Source organism: Lissotriton vulgaris, chromosome 10 (assembly GCF_964263255.1).
Source record: "Lissotriton vulgaris chromosome 10, aLisVul1.2, whole genome shotgun sequence".
Lineage (NCBI taxonomy): Eukaryota > Metazoa > Chordata > Amphibia > Caudata > Salamandridae > Lissotriton > Lissotriton vulgaris.
In genome coordinates, this window is record NC_141698.1 from 113,784,334 (window position 1) to 113,805,685 (window position 21,352).

General features: G+C 45.1%; 1 protein-coding gene across 1 annotated transcript in view; it reads right to left on the minus strand.

Annotated features, from left to right (window-relative positions):
* Window positions 1-661: 661 nt before the first annotated feature.
* BUD31 (BUD31 spliceosome associated protein) overlaps window positions 662-21,352 on the minus strand; it is a 46,429-nt gene continuing 25,738 nt past the window's right edge. The window contains exons 4-5 of the mRNA XM_086939731.1: window positions 9,659-9,825; window positions 662-862 (exon numbers count right to left, since the gene is read on the minus strand). Coding sequence (XP_086795857.1) covers window positions 812-862; window positions 9,659-9,825 — 218 coding nt within the window. The 3' untranslated portion in view covers window positions 662-811. The remainder of the gene's footprint in view (window positions 863-9,658; window positions 9,826-21,352) is intronic.

Below are 21,352 nucleotides of genomic sequence, written 5' to 3' on the forward strand. Positions count from 1 at the left end.
AAAGACATTGGCAAAGCCAATAGTTCTTGCATAGATGCAACCCACTGGATTTGAAAATACTTGTTTAATAACTTGCAAGTGACCAAGCACAAATACACCAAACTGAAAAAGCTCTGCAAATGTGGACCACAGTGTGTGGTCGGTTTGTGGGGAGGCTTCTGCTATCCTGGACATGTAATGGATTTGGGATGAACAAAAGGCAAAGGGTGCTAAAATGTGGGCTTTTTTGTGGGCACTTTGCTAACTATACTCTGTCAGGATAAATAAAAGTGTTGTAAAATGAAAGAGTGTTAGACGGGCACAATATGCCCATTGAATGAAATAGCTTTTGCCAATATCAGAATTATACTGTTATTTGCTGCAAATGTACAACAACCACCCTCTCTTGCATCCATCTATCTTAAGTAATGGAAAGGATCTTACTAAATTGGGACCCCACATTATCATGTTATGGACTCCCCTTATCCTTCCCCTCCAAATAGACTTCAAATGTAGGAACATGATTATACACTTTTATGTCCCAAGAATTTAGTCAAACTCCTTCCATGACACAATGATGTTCCCCACCATTTGTAAGGAGTAGATGTTTTTATTTAAGAACGAATTAAAGCAATCACATAATAAAAACAATGAACTCAAAGCACTCCAGTCTAGCATGCAGCAGCCCCACGAAGAAAACAATATTTAAATATACACAGACATTATTTGCAAATGGTTGTGCGGATGACTCCATCATCCATGCAGGCGGTGGTCCAAGTGACGAGATATAGGCTTCTACGAAATTCCAATTAAAGTCCAATAAAAAGAAGTATTAACCAGAACATCCTCTACAGCCGCAATGTGTGCATTCAATGATTCTTCCCTGAGGAATAGAAAAGAAATAAAATACAGAAATCTTGTTTAGTTCAAAGTACAAAGGTTCACTTGAATTAGGCATATATCCGAACTGGCATTGTTAGTAACTTAATTTTAATCTTATAGTGACCGGGACGTGAGCTTACAGCTTCTTTCTATATCCCTTGTTGGTCTGCATTTTCATTAAAAAACAACACAAAACAATCACCTTATGGAAGCAAACCACCACTGAAAAGTGGCCATCCCTTTATGAGGTCAGGAAGAGAACCATTTCACTTCAGACCTTCAATCAGAGTAAGGGTTACAGGCTGGATTAGGGCTTCAGATTCCCTGAGCATTTTAAATATAAAATGTTGAGTAACAAGTTGGAGAGGGGTTGGAGTTTCTCTGTAAATATATATATTTTATTTAACAACCACCTCCACATGTATTTAAATGACACCGTTATGGGAAATGTTTTATCCGAATGAGCATTGATAAAGGCAAGTCACCGAAAAGAGTTTGCTCTTGGATTAATAAATGTCAGAATTTATACCCCGTGAGTGCACGCTCTACTTTGTGGAGGTTGTTGTTGAATATTTTGTGAGACCACCCTCACGAACGGAGCACCTGCTTCCAAGGAGTTCGGCATGCATTGGTTCCATGCAATTCTATGGAAATATATATATATATTTGCAAAAGCATGTGTGTACACTTACTAGCCATATGGTTTCTACACTACACAATCTTTATATTCCCTACTACCATTAAAAGCTTTGAACGCACACCAGCGTTGGGGTCCTTATATCATACCAAGGAGGCATCAAGAAGGAGTGCATGTTTTCAAGGAGCTGGTTTCAGGTTGTGCTATAAACAAGGAAGTGCTTATTTGTTTGAAAGATCAGTCTGAGAAGTGCAACTGCGGTTATGCCATTATCGACAACATATCCTTACAAGTGATGATAATAAATATATTGATATAGATATTTAAAGAAACAATTATGCAGTAATGCAGTCTTAAAGCCCAAATAAAAATGTTGTATATTGGGGCACAATCCATTTAATGCTAGGTGTGATGAAGCATACATAAATCAATTTCACAGACTGTGTTAAAGTAAAAATAATAATTTTTAACCCTTTCGATGCTGATGACGAGCTCAGCTCGTCATGATGCACAGTTGAGCTGTGCTGATGACGAGCTGAGCTCGTCATGAATCATGTAAAATATTGATTTCCAGCACAGGACGGGAAAACTGCTAGCAGCCAAGGTGTTAAAGTCACCACTCCATGAGTAAAACATCAATACTGTCCAATAGCTGATAACATTTCATATTTTGTATATTGTGCTATGCTCTCCTCACCCTGCTATGTTCCACTACATTTAAATGTGAAATGCTAAAATTATACAAAAATAAATTATTGTACCTTGTGCTCATTTGTAGAGGACACTATCACCCAGGAGGGAATCCTGGTGCGGAGCAGGTGTAAGTCTAGGCACCTAGGGCCTACTCGAAAAGTCAGGTCTTCAGTTTCTTTTGGAATTCAAGAAGTAAGGAGGAGGCTATGATGTGTAGTGGCAGGTTGTTCCACACTAAGAGTGATATAGGAGAAGGCTCGACCGCCAGATCTAGTTTAACGTACGAGTGGGACTTGTGCAAGTAGGAGTACGGACGAGAGGAGCGTTATGGAAGGTTTGTGAAAGCAGATGTGATTGTTCAGTTATGCTGGGCCAGTGTTATGTAGGCCTTGAAAGTGTGCCTAAGGAGTTTGTATTGTGCTCATTTGTGAATGGGGAGTCAGAGGAGCTCCTTCAGGTAAGGTGTGATGCGAGTGCGGCATTGGAGGTTGAGAGTGATTCTAGCCACCAAGTTCAGAATGGTCTGCAGCCTTCTGGTGAGAATTTTATCGATCTCGACAGAAGGGTTTCCCGTAGCTCAGCTTGCTTGTGACCAGGGCAGGCGTGATGGTTTTCCAGGTCTGATTGGGAGTCATTTGAAAATCTTCATCAGCATCTTCAGGGTATGGAAGCATCTGGCGGTGATGGCATTGACTTGGGAGGTCGTGTCTAGTTTGCTGTCGAAGAATGTGATCCATAGGTTCTTGCATGGCTGGTGGGAGTAGGGGGACGTTCCTATCTCTATTGGCCATCTGGTGGTGTCCTACAGTGATTGCCTCTTCCTAAAGACCACAATTTTGGTCGTTAGTGTTCAGCTTTAGACAGCTGGCCTTCATCCAATAGGTGATTTCAGTCAGGTAGGCATATAACTTGATCCGAGCACTGGGCGTCTTGTCCATGAGGGAGAGAATGTGGATGAACAAATGATTCTGGCTAGAGGGCACATGTATGTGCTGAAGAGGGTCAGGCTCAGGGAGGATCCTCACGAAACTCCACAGATGAGGTCCCAGGCTTCCGATAAGCATGGTGCCAGGCTCATTGACTGGGTACTTCCAGTCAAGAGAGAGCAGATCCATCGGAATGCATGCCCTTGGATTCAGATGTCATCTAGGAGTTGCATTTGTAGGGAGACTGTGCCAAACGCTGCCTAGAGGTCCAGGATGATGAGGGCTGCCATGACTCCCTTGTCCAGAGTCATGCAGATGTGGCAGTGATGAGAGCAGGTTCCATGCTGTGGTTTGGTCTGAAATCAGACTGATTGGTGTCGAGGGGTTAGCGGTTGTTGAGATATTCGATTAGGTATCCGTTGATAATTTTCTCTAAGCCTTGTCCAGGAATGGTATCAGGGAAATTGGTTTGTAGTTGACGAGTGTTGATGGGTCTGCACAGTGTTTCTTCAGTAATGGGAGGACCGTTTCGCATTTCCAAGTATCTGGGATGGTCGCGGAAGAGGTGGAGGCGTTTAGAATGGGTGTGAGGATGGTCCGGAGTATGCTAGGGGTCCAATGGGTCCCCTGAGTGGATGGACTTCATGGTGGTGGCCCTTTGTTCTGGAGTGATGATGGGGCAGGTGGTTATAATTGGTTCTTTAAAGAAGATCGGAGGCATTTGGTGAGATCTGTTGGGGCTGGTTATGGGTTGAAGGTACTGTAAATGGTGGTGATTTCATTTTTGAAGAATTGAAAGATTGTTGCAGAGTTCATGCGAGGGGGAGATAGAGTTGATGATGGGGCAGGTGGTTATAATTGGTTCTTTAAAGAAGATCGGAGGCATTTGGTGAGATCTGTTGGGGCTGGTTATGGGTTGAAGGTACTGTAAATGGTGGTGATTTCATTTTTGAAGAATTGAAAGATTGTTGCAGAGTTCATGCGAGGGGGAGATAGAGTTGGAGGCAGCAGTTGGAGATTTGAAATCTTTCACAATGGCAAATGTTTGTTTGAATCAGTTGGTGCTGGCATTGATTCGGTCATTCAGAACAGCGAGTTTGGTGGTTGCATCTTAGGGTGGATTTACACGTGCTCCTGTCTGCATTGTCCTGGCTCCTTTTTGCACACCAGTATGCAATGGAGTTTCTTCAGAGCTGAAACACGGTTATATAATACATAGTCAGAGTGGAACTCCTGAGTCTTAGAATACTAGTGGGACATCATCTGAAGGTTGCCTATAGAGAACGGGGAATAACTATCGCTAGAGGGAGAAGGTAGTGGGACTCTGGGAACCGCCTAAGAAACACTAGAGCTCGGACCTCAGGGGACTGTGAAAGTTGCTTCTGAATGTCGTATGTCCCTTTCTGTTGGTAGTGGTAAGGATACTTATTTTCCATAATAAGTATTTCACTGAACAATCATTTATTGCTGGTGAGCATGATTTGAGTTGTGAGCCTGTTTTCTCCCTGTGTATTCCCCCTCCACCCTACCCTCCCAGAGAAGCCTTGGAGTGCTCGATCCACGCTACTATCGAGAGTCAAGTTCTACTAAAGAGGTACTTGGCCATGGTGCTTAGGATCTATAGATGGTGGGACCTTGGGACATCAAGAGTAAAAGGCCTCAACTCCCACAGCAGGGCCCATTAACCCTGCTTATCCAGTGGCCCTCTGAACGGGGTTCAAACATATATAAATATGAAACCTAATAACCTTGTGGCACAGCCCAAGTAGTGTTCAAATTACTGCCATGCACAACATGCCCGAGTTATCAAGACCAGGTCTCTCAGTAAGTAGACATATCACTTGTTAACTTTAGGGGATATGCAGAGTCATGGTAACCGAGGTGCACTCAAGCAGAGAAGGTTAAAGTGCTGGCCTATTGTGGTGTCTTCCTCTCTTCCCTACCCCACTGACAATTGGATTCTCCTGAGCACAGGAACTAGAATGCTGGGAGCTACTTTGACAGCTGAAATGTGCAGAGGTGAGGTGTTGACTTGCCTGACTGAGCTGTGGCTGGGGTATCTATAATAAAGATCGAAGACACCATCTGCAAGGTCTCTTGTGGTGTTTATCCAATCTCATACTGGAGAAGGGAGTGGGATGTGAAATGTGACACCCCAACACGCTGTAAACAACCGCTCCAGCCTTGGAATACATTACCTTAAAGTACTGTGCTGAATTCTCCTAAGCTAAATATCGTCCAGTTGGACCGACATCTAGTGAATGTGTTGTTTCTCCAAGTGTTTGTTATAGGTCTACCACATGAACAAACATATTAAGTTATCTGATTCCTGGGTTATTTGGCTGCAAATATAGGTCTGTGGAGTGTGATTTCTAGTCTGGGCATGACTGATTTTGACAAGGAATAGACTTTAACCACCTCTAACAGCTTCTTGCGGGGAGTGTACTGTGTGCATCCTGTAAACATTTGTCTGGGAAAACAAATTCTCTGCAGTATTCGAAAGGCATGAGCACATGCGGTTAATGCCAAAGAAATTGACATTTCAACCACATACTAGCTGCCTAATGTGTGGAAAACTTACTACATGCATCTCGTACACACCGCATGTTAGGGCAAACATAGTCTGCAAAGAGGTGCATTCACACACTGTGTTGACTTGTAAGAGTATTTCTCAGAGACTCACTACCTTTAGACTGAGTACGGAACTGTACAATATCTCAATGTGTGTTTTGGAGTAGAGTTCAACACAGAATACATTAAGTAATCTTACCACCTCCTCCTCCAGTTCAGCCGAGTGACAGCCTCCAACTGTGTAGTGTCAATTGACTTGAGAAAAACTCTATAGTTCAGAGATTTCCTGCGGTAAAACATTAGCATGCCATCTACTGGAAATAAAAGGTATGGGGGCAGCATTTACCAGGAAACAGTGATCCACACACTTACTGTGTGACAACATAAATTTGCATGTCATTAACAGTACGTTGAATGAGGAACAGCAACTGTTCTATTAATCCAGTGATCATACCTAAATATTTTGTAAAGGGAACTGTTCCTAAATATATATATATTACCTACTGGCAGTCGCCAATAGGTAGTTATAGTTAGGACCTAGTTTCCATAGGAAAAGCATTTATTGACTTGCCTATAGCCATGGCGTCGTTTGACCAATCTTCATTAAATTTTCCAAAAAAGGTTGGTTTATGTCACGGAAAGTATGGGGGTGATCCGCGCAGTGGGGACCCAGAATTTAGGGCATAGACGTTCAAACGTATGCCCTTTGATTTAGTGTCCGCAGCATCAGTATTCCATAGGACCATGACCTCTATGTCGGAATCCCTACCTGGTGTTTTTCCCCTATCAGGATGGTGTTTCGGTTTGCAGTAAGACAAGTTCACAACATGATGACTCAAATAAGTGCTAGAGTACAGACCAACTGTGAAAACTGGTAAATATAAATTTTGTAGTGAAGAAATCATATTTAGGTCACAGAGTCAGTGGAGAAAGAACAGAACCGGGAAGAACTGGTGAATTCTATTCTGAAGATGCCTACTCCTACAAACAAAGAAGATCTGAAGTCAATTTTCAGTATGATTAAATTCTAAGGAAAATTCATTTAAAATCTTGTAAGAAGGACATTCAAAATTAGAATGTTAATGAAAAGTAAAGTAGCATTTAAATGGATGGGATAATGCATGGGATGATTAGTTTCAAGATGTCGAAAACAGTGGGGCAATTGCTCCCAAATTAGAAATGTTTGTTCCTGGAAATAAAGTTGTTATCACCACTGATTCCAGCTCTAAAGTGTTGTGCTGTCACAAAAGGATTCCAATGGAGAGAGGACTATAGCTTTTCCCTACAGATCTTAGAGAGGTACAGAAATACATTATTCTGTAATCAAGGAGGAGGCCTTGGCAGTATTCTGGGGTGTGAAGAAATTCAGGAATTTCATTTGGGGCAGTATATTTAACGTAAGTACACAGCATAAGCCTCTCAAAGAGGTTTAGATTTTATCTTTAGCAGCATAAGGAGGTGGGTAATTAATTTACAAGAATTCACTTTTAATGTAGAATATATACCACAAATTAAGAACAGGACAGCTGACTATATAGGTTGGTTAAAATAGCATCTCTATGAAAGTGAAGCAGAGGTGACGGAAAAGGAGAAATCACTTGCAGAGAAAGTTATGTGGGAACAGATGGAATGCTTATAGAAACATATTTGAAAGAAGAATTGGAAGAAGAGATTCTAGCTATGGTGACGCTGATGCGTATGAAAAGGTGGACTCCTAGTGGTTAAGACTGGGACAGAATTGGACCATATTGGATGATTAGAGAAGAGTAAGCAGAAAATGAGGGTTGGCTATTTCATGGTACAAAGTTAATTCCTCTAGATAAAATTTGAGAGTAACCAGTTGACAGGGCACATGAAGGACACTCAAGTGTATGCAAAACCAAAGAGACTCAGACTTGATTTCTGGTGGCCTGGTACGAACCTTCAAATAGAAAGATTGATCAGAAACTGTTCCTTTCTTAAAAATGGCAATAAAATTCTGGTCACAAGAAAATCTCCGATGCACTCCCACATACTTCCAAATGAGCCCTGGAATAAAATTGTGATACACTTCATGGGGCCTTTACCTGGGGAAGGGAACACCCCATATATAGTAGCTCTGATGGATTTATGTTCCCGGTGGCCAGAAGTGAAATTGGTGTCTGACTTTAGCTCGAGGAGTATGATAACATTTTTAGAAGAGATTTTTATGAGGGAATGCTTGCCATCATAAATTTTCTGAGAATGGGACACAATTTTTTTCAAAAGAAATGAAAGAGCATTTAGATAGCACTAGTATCAAGCATCGCCTTTGTGCATTATATCATCCTGAGGCCAATGGCGTAGTAGAAAGATTTAATAAAAATATAAAGGAATGAATCCAACTTGCTAAAGCTGATCGTATACGTGTTGGAAGAATGAAATCATTAGGAGAGTCAAAGCTTTCTGGTTAACACCTCATCAAACAACACACAGGACTCCTTTTGAACTTCTGAGGGGGTGGAGACCAGTTTCTAAATTAGTTCCAACCTGGATGAAATGGCAAATGGGCTGGATCGATGTTAAATCCAGACAGTCCTGGAGATGGAGAGAGTTCAGGCTTCAAAAGAAAAGAAATAGGAAATATGAGGAGGATATCACACAAAATTAATAAAGTTGAAGGTGGGAGATTGGGTCAAAGTCAAAAACCCCATTTGGAGTGACCGAATGTCAAAACTGACCAAACACATGAGAATACTTAAGTTGTTCCACAACGAGGTGAAAACTCAAGATGGTAAGATCTGGAGTCTAGGGCGAGTAGTTAAGTTTAATAATTCTGGTAGGAATACTAACATTTCTAAAACATCTGAGGATTAATTTTATAATCAACACTTTATGAAGGAAAATTACAGCAGAAAGGTGAGGAAGAGAACTGATAGAGATTACTTAACAGATGTTCCATGCAGAATGAGTGTTCATGCAACTCAGCCACCTAGACATTTAAAGGAGTGCATTATATATTAGATATTACTGTGAAAGATGTTGTAATTTCATTTCACCCATCTCTTACATATACAAGTTGCACACCTAATCATTTTGTTTCAAGTTATTCTTAGGTTTCTATGTAATTCTCAATCTGTAATAGTACAAGGTTTAGCTCTCCTTAAGTTTGTTTCTAATTTTTCCAGTTTTATCAGATATTGTATTGTGTTACTCCCTATCCCTCTTTAAAATGTGACATTTGGATTCTCCTGTACATAGGCTCCAGAATGTGCTACTTTGACAGCAGAAATGTGCTGAGGCATTGACTTGTCAGACTGAGATGTGGCTTGGGTGTCTGTATTAAAGCTCGAAGAAACCATATGCACCTCACACCTATATAAATAACTCCAGCAAGACCCCATTTCCAGCTTACGGTGATCCCATATCGGCAACAGGAAACTGCAAAAAGCTGCATGTAGCACTTTTGCACGGACCAGACTCCATGTCAGTGTAACTTCACTCGTGAGAACCTCTGAACTTCACTCGGATTTAAATGGGTCCTTAGTCTGCATATTGTACCTGGCTGGTCAAAGCCCTATGGCTGTCACCTGCAGCGATATATGCCCACCCAAGAAAGAGAAGTATCCCATAATTCATAATGCTCACTCTGTCAGGATACTACTTTAGTTTTACATTTCTGCATACTTGGCGAGTGTCTCGGAGCTCTCTGAAGCTGCCTTAAGGCAGCATGCCAGCACCATATTAAACACATGAACAAAGAACTGTGATTTTAAGGGTGGCAGCTCCTGAACACAATTACTTTACACTACATCTACTTACTCAGAACCCAACACCAATTGACACGGCCAGTCAGGTCATCCTCAGAAAAATGCCCACATCCTCATTCCTCATCACACAAGTCTACGCGTTGTTTATATGAAACTGTACAGCTGCTAAATACCAACACATTACTGTACTATAAAATACATGTTGCAGCTACAATTAGGTAGCAAGAGAATGAAATGCCTACCACTTCCAGCTTGCTTTTCGGGACTCTGCATATGCAGTTTGTTCCAAAGTTAGTATCACGAGTTTGGATGCAGCGCAGGCAACATAAGTTTTCGTAACCCTGTTTCTTCCATTTTGCAATCAGGTTTTTATCGGCATATCCTTCTCGAATGCAATAATCGTAGAGTTCTGTAAAAAACAAAAGAGCGGGTCACAGCTTTACTCCAGGCGCCCAACTGAAGGCGGGTAAAAAGGAACATGAACAGTACTTCAAGTCTATGCTTCTGATGTTTTTATATAATTTTACCCGGCTTACAGAAAAGGATGCCAGAGACCAGGCATCACATCAAGACAGTGCTTAATTTGGGCCAGTAGTTTCCGATGCTCGGTACCGGCACTTAACTGTCAACACTGGTACCTGTTTTCTGTTTGTCTAATTTAGAGAGGAACACACTGTTTATTAATTTAATATTCACAGGCCCACATTGGAATTCTGAGATTCAGCTGCTTTTTTCACATAATTATGGATTTGCCGCATTTGCCACATAATCCATCATCCCCTGCATAATCTGCAGATTTTATAAAAAAATTATTGTTTCTAGCCCAAACAGATCAAAAGGTACTAAAAACGAAGTAACCTATATTTGTGCACAGCGGAATGCCCTTTGCAAATGGTCATCTTTCATTTTCTTACTTCTATATTTAGTAGTTAAACTGACACTAATGACGTACAATCTTTCCCAAGAATGTATTACCATGAGTAAAAACGATAAAATAATGAATACCATCAAATAATGTGTCACATTATGCCGCATAATTTGCTTTTTCTTGCTGCATAGTCAACCCAGGCACATAATCTGCTGCATAATTCCAGTGGCCCGAAATATAGATTCCATGTCAGGACCGGAGGCTTCAGATTATGCTTTTCCTTCTTCGCTCTTTAATTAATGAACAAAACACAGCAGCCAGAAAAGCTCCAACATAAGCTCTATATCCCAGAACAAGGATAAAGCTTAAAACACAACAAAGAAAACACTTGGATTTGAATAATAAAACTACAAATCCCATCAGTCCATGTAGATAGTGCACAGAATAGTCCTTCGCCAATGTCCATGACATGTAGATAGGACGTCCCTCCTGTGACCACTTCCTATTTCTTCGCTGCTGCGCAGCCAATTAAGTGTTTTTTTCTCTTCTCTTGATTATTCAGGCTATTGGGTAAAATTAATATATCTCAGGCATTGTTGGCTTGTTTGGGGGCTCTGTAACACGTTATTAGCTGTATTTGCTGTGTGTTTTTCTTTCAGAGCCTTTCTAGATCGCGGGAACGCTCTTCGTTCCTCTCGCGATCTTCCCAAGCGTTGCGGCGCATTTTCGGTCGCTAGAGGGAGCCAGAGTGTCTCGTTGATCCCCAGCGCGGTTTCTCCTCACACGGAGAGCCGCGCTGAAAACGACCCGCTGGGATCCTTGCCTGCCGCCTCACCCGAACGCCCAGAGTGCCTGGTTCTGTACCTTTGCCCCGCTTTCTTCAGAACGCCAGAGGGGTCCGTATAGCGGTTTTAACCACGTTTGACGCCTGAGGGCACTTTTGGCACCGCAAATGGTTTCGCTTGCAGCAGGAGAAACCTGCATATTTGAATCTCCTTTCCCGCTTCTATAGCAGCGCGCAGGGAGGCGGCAACGACCTGGTCTTGGTAGAGGGTCAGTGCGCTGAGGGGTTGGTGCTGCCCTATGTTTTCCGGTTTATAACCGGAACAAAAAGCATTTCAGGCCATGGTCTGCCCCAATAGTGCTGTTCTTAACCCACAGCTCTGGTCCAGTGCCCCAGTCCTACTAATGTCAGCTTGATAGTATCACCTATTTTGGATCAGGAAGAGCACTGTGAAGAGGAGGAAACTCATCAGTACCTAAATGATGATGAGTTTTTTAACGCAGTGGACAGTTCCATATATCGCTGCGTCACGGAAGTGATAGGCCCCATGGAGTAGCGCTTGTCCGAATGCATTGTGCAGGCCCGTTTAGGGACTTCTGGGAATCCCTCTACCTCTGCAGGGGATAATCCCCCAAACCCCCAAAAAGGTTTGTAGGGAAGGGGATTCTGGGGGGGCGCAGGGTGTGGCCAGGGACGCCTTTGAGCGTTAACGTAATACATTTTTGGCTAAGGCGACCGCACCCACCCCTGAGCCTCCACCGGCCCCGGGCCCCTCAGGGCACCCTCATCCCCTGGTGGGATGTCCCCAGCGGACACGGACGATGAAGATGGGTCTGTGCGTTCTTGGCGCCCGTCTGGCTCCGTCGCCGAGTTGCCCCAGGTCAGTTCAGGTATGCTGGACCCGGATGAGATAATGCATCCGTGGTCGGCAGCTTGGACCCCGGGGGGAAAGGTGGCGTAGTTCGTAGCGGGACGCCTCCGCAAACCCCTAGAGAAGGAAGCAAGAAGCTGTCTGCGCTGGAAGTGCCTTAGGCCTACTTTGGAGGGAAAGGTGGTCATGACCAGAAAATGGCCACCTTCCTTGCGAAATTAGTTAAAGATCCTCGCAAGGGTATTGACCGCTCCTGCCAGGATAAGTTGTTAGATGCGATAGGGCCCATAACAAAAATCCTTGACATGGCGGAGGAGGCGAAGGTGACCGGTGCCGCCATCTCCCCCGACGTACTATCGAACTGGGCGCAAAGGGTTTTTGTTTTTCTAGGGAACGCCAATTGCACCCTCTCGACTGAACATTGACGATCGCTTTTGATCAAGTTAGACCCAAAGCTGGGAGTCTGAGCTGTGGCCCAAAGGGGCCTCTTCGGGAGCCCCTTTATAAAGTAACTGGGTAAATTTGTCTCGACCTTTACGTCCCTAGACAGGGCCCAGTCAAGCATTAAGAAAGTCTTCCAGCAACGTTTCTCTCTAAGAGCCGGTCGAGGTGGGGGCCGCGTGACTGGCCGTGGCGGTCAACAGTTTATCAACAAGGGTCAAGGCTCTGGGCGAGGTCAATATAACACCTCGGCCAATTACACAAACTTCTACCCCACAAGAGGCCAGCGCTTCAGAGTTTGCGGTGGATTCAAGAACTTCTCTGGCAACAACAATCCCAACGGTGAGTGTAATCCCATCGGATCAAGTCCGCATTGGAGGACGACTAGCCCTTTTTAGGTTTTGCCTGGCGAAAGCTGCGCTCTGCGCAGCTTTTTCGCGCAGGCGAAAACCTAATGAGTATAGTATGGGGCTTGGAATCCGCCCCCGTCTTCCATTGGCTAGCTCCATAAATGGAGGCTAGCCATTGGAAGACACGTTTGTCCATCAATGCAAGACCAGATTCGGGGGCGTTCCCGAGAATTTTTGGCTTATGGATATGTCACGCTACGTCAGCCGAAAGCCAATTCAAGGGAACGCCCCCGAATCTGGTCCGCCATTGACGGCACCCGCCTTCCTGCTCGAGTGGGTGTGGTCGCTTTTCCCGCCCCCTCTCCCGCCCCTCTTCCATGCCGACCACGGCCGCCGGAAGAAGTCCAGGTGAGTGCTTTGTTTTTTTGTTTGTTGCTTTATGTCCGTGTGTGTCTGTTCCCGCCCCCCCTCCCGCTGTCAGTGTGTGGCCGTTCCCGCCCCCCTCCAGCTCTCCGTGCCTTTCCGCCCCCCTCCGTTGCATTGTAAATGCTTGTTTTTATGTGCTTGCTGTTTTAGTTTTTGTTTCAGAAGAAAAAAATAGCCCAAACCAGAGTCAGGCAAGCCTGGGCTCGACGTATTTCCAACCCGCTTTTATCTCTGCTCAAATCCCTGGCCTCAGGCGTAAAATGGCAACCCCGAAACGCAGCTTGAGTCATTGGAAAAGCTAATGACCCTCCAATTGTTACCTGATCCTCTGTGAACGGCCCTTCGCAGCCGTGAAGTAGTGCTAATGCCTGCCTCGCGCATGATGCGAGCCCTGGGGCCTCACCTGCCGTCAGAGAGGGGGGTGGGCTTAGGCCGCAGACCTGCTGGGTTTCTGTTGAAACTTTGGAGCATGCAGCGGGCGGAGGCTACCTGAGGGCCGGAAGAGGGAGGCGGAGTCGGCCTGGGGTTGTGAAGGAGGCGCCCACTGGGGCCACTCATTCGCAGGTTGCAACATATGCTGGAGCTTTTCCTTAGTGACACTCTGAAGGGAGACTTAGCACATTCAGCAGGATTTCTATTTACCTGTGCCGGCAGCAGATAGGAAGGACCCGCCGAGGACCATGATGCGGAGGGTCGTGGCTCTCGGGCTGGGGTGCGCTCCTGGTGCTCTCCCTGGCAGTCTGTGGAGCTGCCTCTGCTGGTCTGACTAACACAAGTAAGTGTAGGTGTCCGAAGAGTCGCCAGCGCGGGAACACACCAGGGCCTTAGCTTGGTTACGCAGTGGAAGTTATAAACACCGGGGTCTGGGGGCTCCGTCCTGGCACAGTGCGGTAAACCATGGCTCTGAACCTGGGGGTTATTTCCCAAGGTTGCCTTCATTTCGTAACACTAACCCCTACGTTTTATTGTATTTCCGCCCCAGAGCCTTTCTTCTAGCCCACTTACATTACGTTTTGTAGCAGTCAACTACTCGTGAAAACGTCTATACCAGCTGGCAGAACTGCACCCATTGCAGTGCCGGTCGCAGGTAGTAATTGCTGTTCAATGGAGATGCCCGGCTAGTGGGTGGGAATGGTCCACTGTTTGTGCCCACAATAACTTGTTGTCGCCTGCTTGTGCCTCCATTTTCGTGACCATGTCGCCTGCTTGTGCCTCCGTTTTCGTGACCCTGTTGCCCGCCTGCTTGTGCCTCCGTTTTCGTGCCCCTGTCACCTGCTTGTGCCTCCGTTTTCGTGACCCTGTTGCTGCTTGTGCCTCTGTTTTCTTGACCCTGTTGCCTGCTTGTGACCCTGTTGCCTGCTTGAGAGTGCGAGTCCAGAGTGCGAGTCCAGAGTGCCAGTGAGTGGCTGTGTATGTGTAGAGCTATGTGTGTGTGATACTATGTGTGTGATGCTGTATGTGTCTATAACAAGTTCAAACTGTGCACCTCTGTACCTGTGTATGTGTGCAGCTATGTGTACAAGAGCTAAGTGATGCTGTGTATGTGTGTGTGATGCTATGTGTGTATTATGCTATGTGTATGTGTGTAGCAATGTGTGGCTGTGTGTGTCTGTAGCTGTGTATGTGTGCAGATATGTGTCCAGGAGCTTAGTGATGCTGTCTGTGTGTAATTCTATGTAAGTGTGATGCTATGTATGAACAATACTGTGTGTGTGTGTGTGTGTGGAACTGTGTCTGTCTGTATAACTGTGTATGTCTGTAGCTGTGTATGTAGCTGTGTATACAAAGCCTGTCAATGTGTGTAGAGGAGGAGCTCTGTGTGTGTGTGTATAGCTCTGTGTACATATACCTATATGTGTGTATAAGTGCAAATGCAATAGGTCTCACATTTCGTAACTATAAAGCTATTTACTAGTCAACGACAAAGCCATTTGTTTATCTGTTTTACAAAAAAAAACATGCACAAGCAAGTCTGGGAGTGTGCATGATGTGAGTGCCTCCAGATATTATTTGCCTCTAGATATTATTTGCCTCCAGTCTTACATTTAGAGCACGCGTTTTCCCAGAAAGTCTTTGAAAGCTATTGAACGAAAAGAGGAGGAATCGAGACAGACTGTTTATGATAGCAATGGAAAGAGGGGACTTGGTATCGAATCCAACAGCGGCCATGATGCTATGGAAAGAAAGGACAAAGCATATTGACCCACTGTTGACACTATGGAAAGAATGGAGGAAGTATCAAAGAAAGACAGGTGGAGCATAAGAACCGAGCTAGGGGGATGCTCATCCATGAAATAGGAGGCTGCTGTTCTTTCCATGCCCTCAGAAAGTTCTCTTTAGGCCACAGGCCCCTAGATTTGAAATGGCTTGCTACCTACCATTTTCAGAACAAAGAAAGGGGCGTGGCAGTTATTTTGATGAGGAGAAAAGATAATGGGCCAGAAGGTGTGTGGGGGGGGGGCTCTGTGTGGGTGTGTGTGGAGGGCTCTGTGTGGGTGTGTGTGGGGGGCTTTGTGTGGCTGTGTGTGTGGGGGGGCTTTGTGTGGCTGTGTGTGTGGGGGGCTCTGTGTGGCTGTGTGTGTGGGGGGCTCTGTGTGTGTTTGGGGGGGCTCTCTGTGGGTGTTTGTGTGTGTCATTTGCGAGAGATAAAGCTAGTGGCATTGTAAATGACAATGCCATTTCTTTATGCTAAAAAAACAAATAAAAATAGTGTCAAGAGCAATGCCAATAGCTCTAACTTTAACAAAGGCAAAACCATTGCATTGTAAATGCTTGTTCCGGAGGCTTGGGCTGCGATTAAGGCAGACGCATGGGTCTTACAAACTGTCTGCGGGTTTCGCATAGACTTTTCCGATCAGCCCCGCCAGGAGAAGCCTCCATGCCCTTTTGTTTTTCACTGGCCGACGCACAGATGGTCGACGAAGAGGTCTCAGATTAACTTGGGAAAGGGGCCCTTTGCCGATCAGCTCGCCATCCCTTTGGATTTTTGAGCAATTTCTTTTTAGTAGAAAAAAACGATGGGGGAAGGCGCCCGGTTATCAATCTCAAAGAATTCAACGGCTGGTTGATCTACCGTCACTTCAAGATGGAGGGTATCCATCTTCTTCGGGAGGTGCTGCTTCCGTATGACTGGTTGCCGAGGAGCAGGAGCTGCACATAAACTGCTTGGAACTGCTGGCGGGGTCCTTCGCAGTGCCCTGCTGGACCAGGGATTCAGTTTGGTCCGGTGTTCTCCTTCGAATGGACAACGTCTCGGCGGTTCGATACGTTAACCACCTGGGCGGTCCTCGGTCCAGAGCCCTAGCGGACTTGGCAAAGGACTTCTGGGACTACTGTCTGGCTACAATGTATCCGTGACAGCGGAGTACTTACCGGGCCAGGCCAACCAGGTGGCGGATTGGCACTCCAGACACCTGCGGGACTCCAGTCAGTGGAAACTGGACATTCAGGTTTTCCGGTGGCTGGACGGGCTTTGGGGTCCATTCTCAGTGGACCTCTTTGCGTCGCGGTTAGACCATCAGCTCCCGCGATTCTTCAGCTGGAGGCCGGATCCTCTCACGGAGGCCACAGACGCCTTTCTCCAGGATTGGAGTCGGGAAAGAGCTTACGCGTTCCCTCCTTTCTCGATGGTGGTGCGGGCGGCGGCCCAGCTTCGCCGTCAGGAGGCAGAGGTGGTGATGGCGACACCTTTCTGGAGATCTCAAGTTTGGTTTCCGGTTCTTCTGGAACTTTCTTGGGATTCTCCTATCCTACTCCCCCGGTTTCCACGTCTTCTTCTCAACGCGGACGGGGATCTCCATCATCTGGTAATGCAGAGTTCTCTACGCCTCATGGGATGGCCGCTTTCCAGCGGCCTTGGTCGCTCCCAGGCCTTTCAAGATCAGCTAAGGATTTTGTGTCAAAGGCCTGGGCAGTCAGTACTGCGAAGCGGTATTGCTCTGCCTGGAATAAATGGACTCAGTGTCTTCGACGAGACCTGGAACCCCTGGTCGCAGGAGTCGTTCCAGTGCTGAATTTTTTTGGCGGAATCGGCTTCCGCCGGGCTGGCGTATCGCACTATTAACGCAATGCGTTTTGCGATTTCGGCGGCTCAACACCCCGTGGAGGGAGCGCCGGTCGGCGAACATCCTTTTGTGTGTAGGCTCCTAAGGGGTATCCGCCTCTCTTTGCCCCCGGAACAGCAGTACTCAGTCCTCTGGGACGTAAATCTCGTATTGAACCTCTTTCTTTCATGGCATCTTAATAGGTATCTTTCTTTGAAGGAACTGTCAGCTAAGTTGGCAATGCTTTTGTGTCTGGTGTCCTGCCGACAAGTTTCTGACGTACGAGCTTTGGACATCTCAGCAAGAGTTTTTTCACCGGAGGCGGTGACCTTCACGTTGGGGCGTCGCACAAAATCCGCGTCGAAGACTATTTCGTACCCAGCTTTTGTGGACGCTCCCAAACGGTGTATGGTTCAATGCTTGAATGCATATGAAGAGAGGACTCTGGAACTTCGTCTTCCGGGTATAAGGCAGTTGCTTATTGCTTTATGCAAACCACACAAGGCAGTCTCCTCCCACACCATTGCCAGGTGGGTGAGGTGGATCATGCAAGAGGCAGCTATCGATACAAAATTATTTGGCGCCACTCGGCTAGAGGGGCCATGGCTTCTAAAGCTTTCTCGTTGGGAGCACGTTTTGGGGACTTGATGCGTGCTGTGGATTGGTCCTCGAATTCCACTTTCGAAAGGTTTTATTTTAAACCTGTGGTGGACATTGCACATTTGGTGGTGAGTAAGCTTTAAACTAGCATAATCTGAAGCCTCTGGTCCCGACATAGAATCGAAATTTGCCTAGCCTTGTAATGGTAAGTTTCAATTCTATTAAGGACACGGAGGCGAGGATTAACCCTCCCAGGCCACCTTCGGAAGCGATCCCTCCCGTACTACAGTAAGTAGTCAGGTTTATTCCACTAATCTGCCCATGTATTATGAAATGGTAATGTTTAGTTTTACTTGGAGCATATGGATGTATTTTACTCCGCTTACGCTGTTGTAAATGTAAATGTAAATGTATTGGCATTTATATAGCGCACTACTTACCCGTAGGTCATCTACATGTCATGGACATTGGCGAAGGAATATTCTGTGCACCATCTACATGGACTGATGGGATTTGTAGTTTTATTATTCAAATCCAAGTGTTTTCTTTGATGGGTTTTAATCTTTATCCTTGTTCTGGGATATAGAGCTTATGTTGGAGCTTTTCTGGCTGCTGTGTTTTGTTCATTAATTAAAGAGCGAAGAAGGAAAAGCATAATCCTCGCCTCAGTGTCCTTAAAAGAATTGAAACTTACCGTTACAAGGCTAGAAAAATGTCAATTCTTGACGGCTAAAACCTGCAGGCCAAGCCATTTTCATAGCTTCTGGGGCCTGAATAGTTGAACTGTCACACTTGTAGAAGCGTGAAGGTTAGAAGTTGTGTTGGTACTGTCATTGGCAGCGGTGGCAGGAACAATGGGTGGATCAAGCTGCAGTGTCCGGCCTCCTGAAGGGGGCCCTCGCACTTACATATATATTTTTTTAACTAAGCACTGCAGCAAGAGGATAGTGCTGTTAGCAGCACAAATTTTGCCTTGTCAGCATGCGAGAGATAGACACTGGTAGCTTAAGAAAAGTGGAGGACTACTGATTTTGGCATGGTGATAAAGTTATGACATATTAATGTTCAAACATTTAATCCGTGGTTTTCTTTCATTTACATGCTGACATAAGCCCCAACCCTTCTAGGCTGAACAAAACAGATTTCCATTGCCACAGTGAGATCAGCAGGAATAAGAATAACATGGTATTAATTTGTAAATCTTGCCTCCCTCCCCAAGTTATAGACAATGCAATATATTGATGCCTGGAGGTGGAAGACTTATATAAAACCTTAAACATTTTTCGGACCATCCACACCACATAACAATGCACCAGATGATCCAAATAAAATAGTGTTTTTTCTAGCTGTAATGTCACAGATTACGTTGTGCCAACTGATCTGACAAATAAGTACTTTTAATGGTCATTAGGAGAGAAAAATATGGGAACCTCACTGGCACAGGATTCATGGGCACTCGAGAACCACCTTGTGCTGAAAGGACCATGGTAAAAGGACGGCCAGCCTGTTATGGGTGAAAAGATTCATGTTCTCTTGTAATACTCAAAACATGCACAAGAGGTTACCTAAAATAGTAACAGTCTACCGCTAGATGTAGGAAGCCGCAGTTAGTCCAACTCACCCTACAGTAGTAGTCAAAGAATAGAGGGACCTCCCAATATCTGGCAGTTCTGTTCCAATGACCCTTATGCAGAATGACCTAGAAATACTCAGGAGACCAAAAGTTCTGATCAGGACGTCCAACACGACTTTTCTTCTGCTTTAATTTCTAGTTGCCTCTTCCAGGGAAGCCTTCCCTTGAAAAGCGCTCTTCCTCCTAAATGTTGTCTAGCCTGAAGCATAGAGCTCACAGCTGACGAATCAGCAAGCTAGTGTACAGATGTATGCTCTCCAGAGGTGTTGAGACTCTGGCAAGTCTAAAGCTCACACTGGATATTGAACACAACAAACTCCCTGTTTTTCTACAGGAAATTAATGGTATTTAAAAATCATTCTGGCTTGCAAAGATTCGGAACAGTTTACAGTATTTTGCCCATTTTGACCACTCCAGACCGAGCAGACAGGAATTATGGTGAGCAGAGACAGCCATTAGGAACAAGCTTTACAGCTATGCTATGGCAGCAGACATCCCAAGCAACCGATAGCAAGCCTCAAACATTGTTTGGTAAAAAGTAAGCTCTTCAGTTATATCTGAACCTAGTGATAATAGCATGTAAAACTTTTGTGTGCATTATTCCTATAGCGTCCAAAACGGATTGAGGCTTTACTGTGCTTACTAAGTTTGAAGTTGCTCTCTATATTAAATGGAGGGAACATGGGTGCAAAATGAGCACAGAAACTCTTTGCCGCATTTAATGGCCAGATTCACTTAATCGGGTGATAACATTGGGACAATTCATATTCCAAAAGAATTTGCATCACACTGGTTTGCCACCCAGTTATGCACCAAACTCTCGATGACTTTTTAAGTTTCAGCCACTCACATTTAATACAATATTGCAACCAACGCAGAATGTTTCTAGAGACACAAACAGAGTAGAAAACCTGAGCAAACTGCCTGTGTCCTTCCCAACAGAAAAAGGCATAAATACATTCATGCCCAACATATAGCACAATACCTCACTGTGATAAGGTGGGACAATGGTATGGAAAAAAACATAATGTATAAAAAGAAAAACGCAACCTGAATGCACCTAGAGGTTTCCTGAAAGACTGACTGAGAAGGCACCCTCTCTTTTTTTGGAAACGTAGTTTATTGTATTTTTCACAAGGCATACATTAAGCATTGTATTACTTCTCCTATCTCAGTTCCCAGGTGGCATATCGTGCAATACTTGTACTAACCAAGGGAAGGGAACCGGTCTATTTGGTGTGGTAAGAAAGACCACCAATATAAGAGCAACCACAGTTCACCAATAGTACATAACTCGTACAACCTTAGGCTTGAGTGTGGTTTCCATCAGCCCACCCAATTGGCGGAACTTCGTCATCTGGAAAACCACGAGAGCAAGGTCACCTGTAGCCAAAGGAAGCACTTAAGCGTAAGTGGTAGATGATCTGCTCTCGAACCAGTCTCAGCCTCTTTGTTTGTTCAAGGTATGCTCGTAAACTACACTCAAGCCTAAGATTGTGCGAGTTATGTACTATTGGTGAACTGTGGCTGCTCTTGTATTGGTGGTCTTTCTTAACACACCAGATAGACCGGTTCCCTTCCCTTGGTTAGTACAGTTAATTCAGGGGCATGGAGTGAATCGGGTCTTTAAATATTGCCCCTTAGAACCTTCCCCACCTTCCTTGTTTCTAATATCGTAAAATACATCAACTGTTACAATCTATTTGCCATTTTAATCTAAGTTCCAAAAACAATCCCTCGGTTAACTCCCCACAGTCCCCCCTCCCCAAACCCCGTCATTGGCACGTGCGGTTGTGATGTACCCTCATAGTGCATGCGTACAGGAGTGATTGTGTGTCATTGTGCTTGATGCACCTGTCGTGTTCCAGGGTCGTTTCCCAAGTGTTCGCCTGCTCTGCGCTGTCATCCGGTGCCCCATAG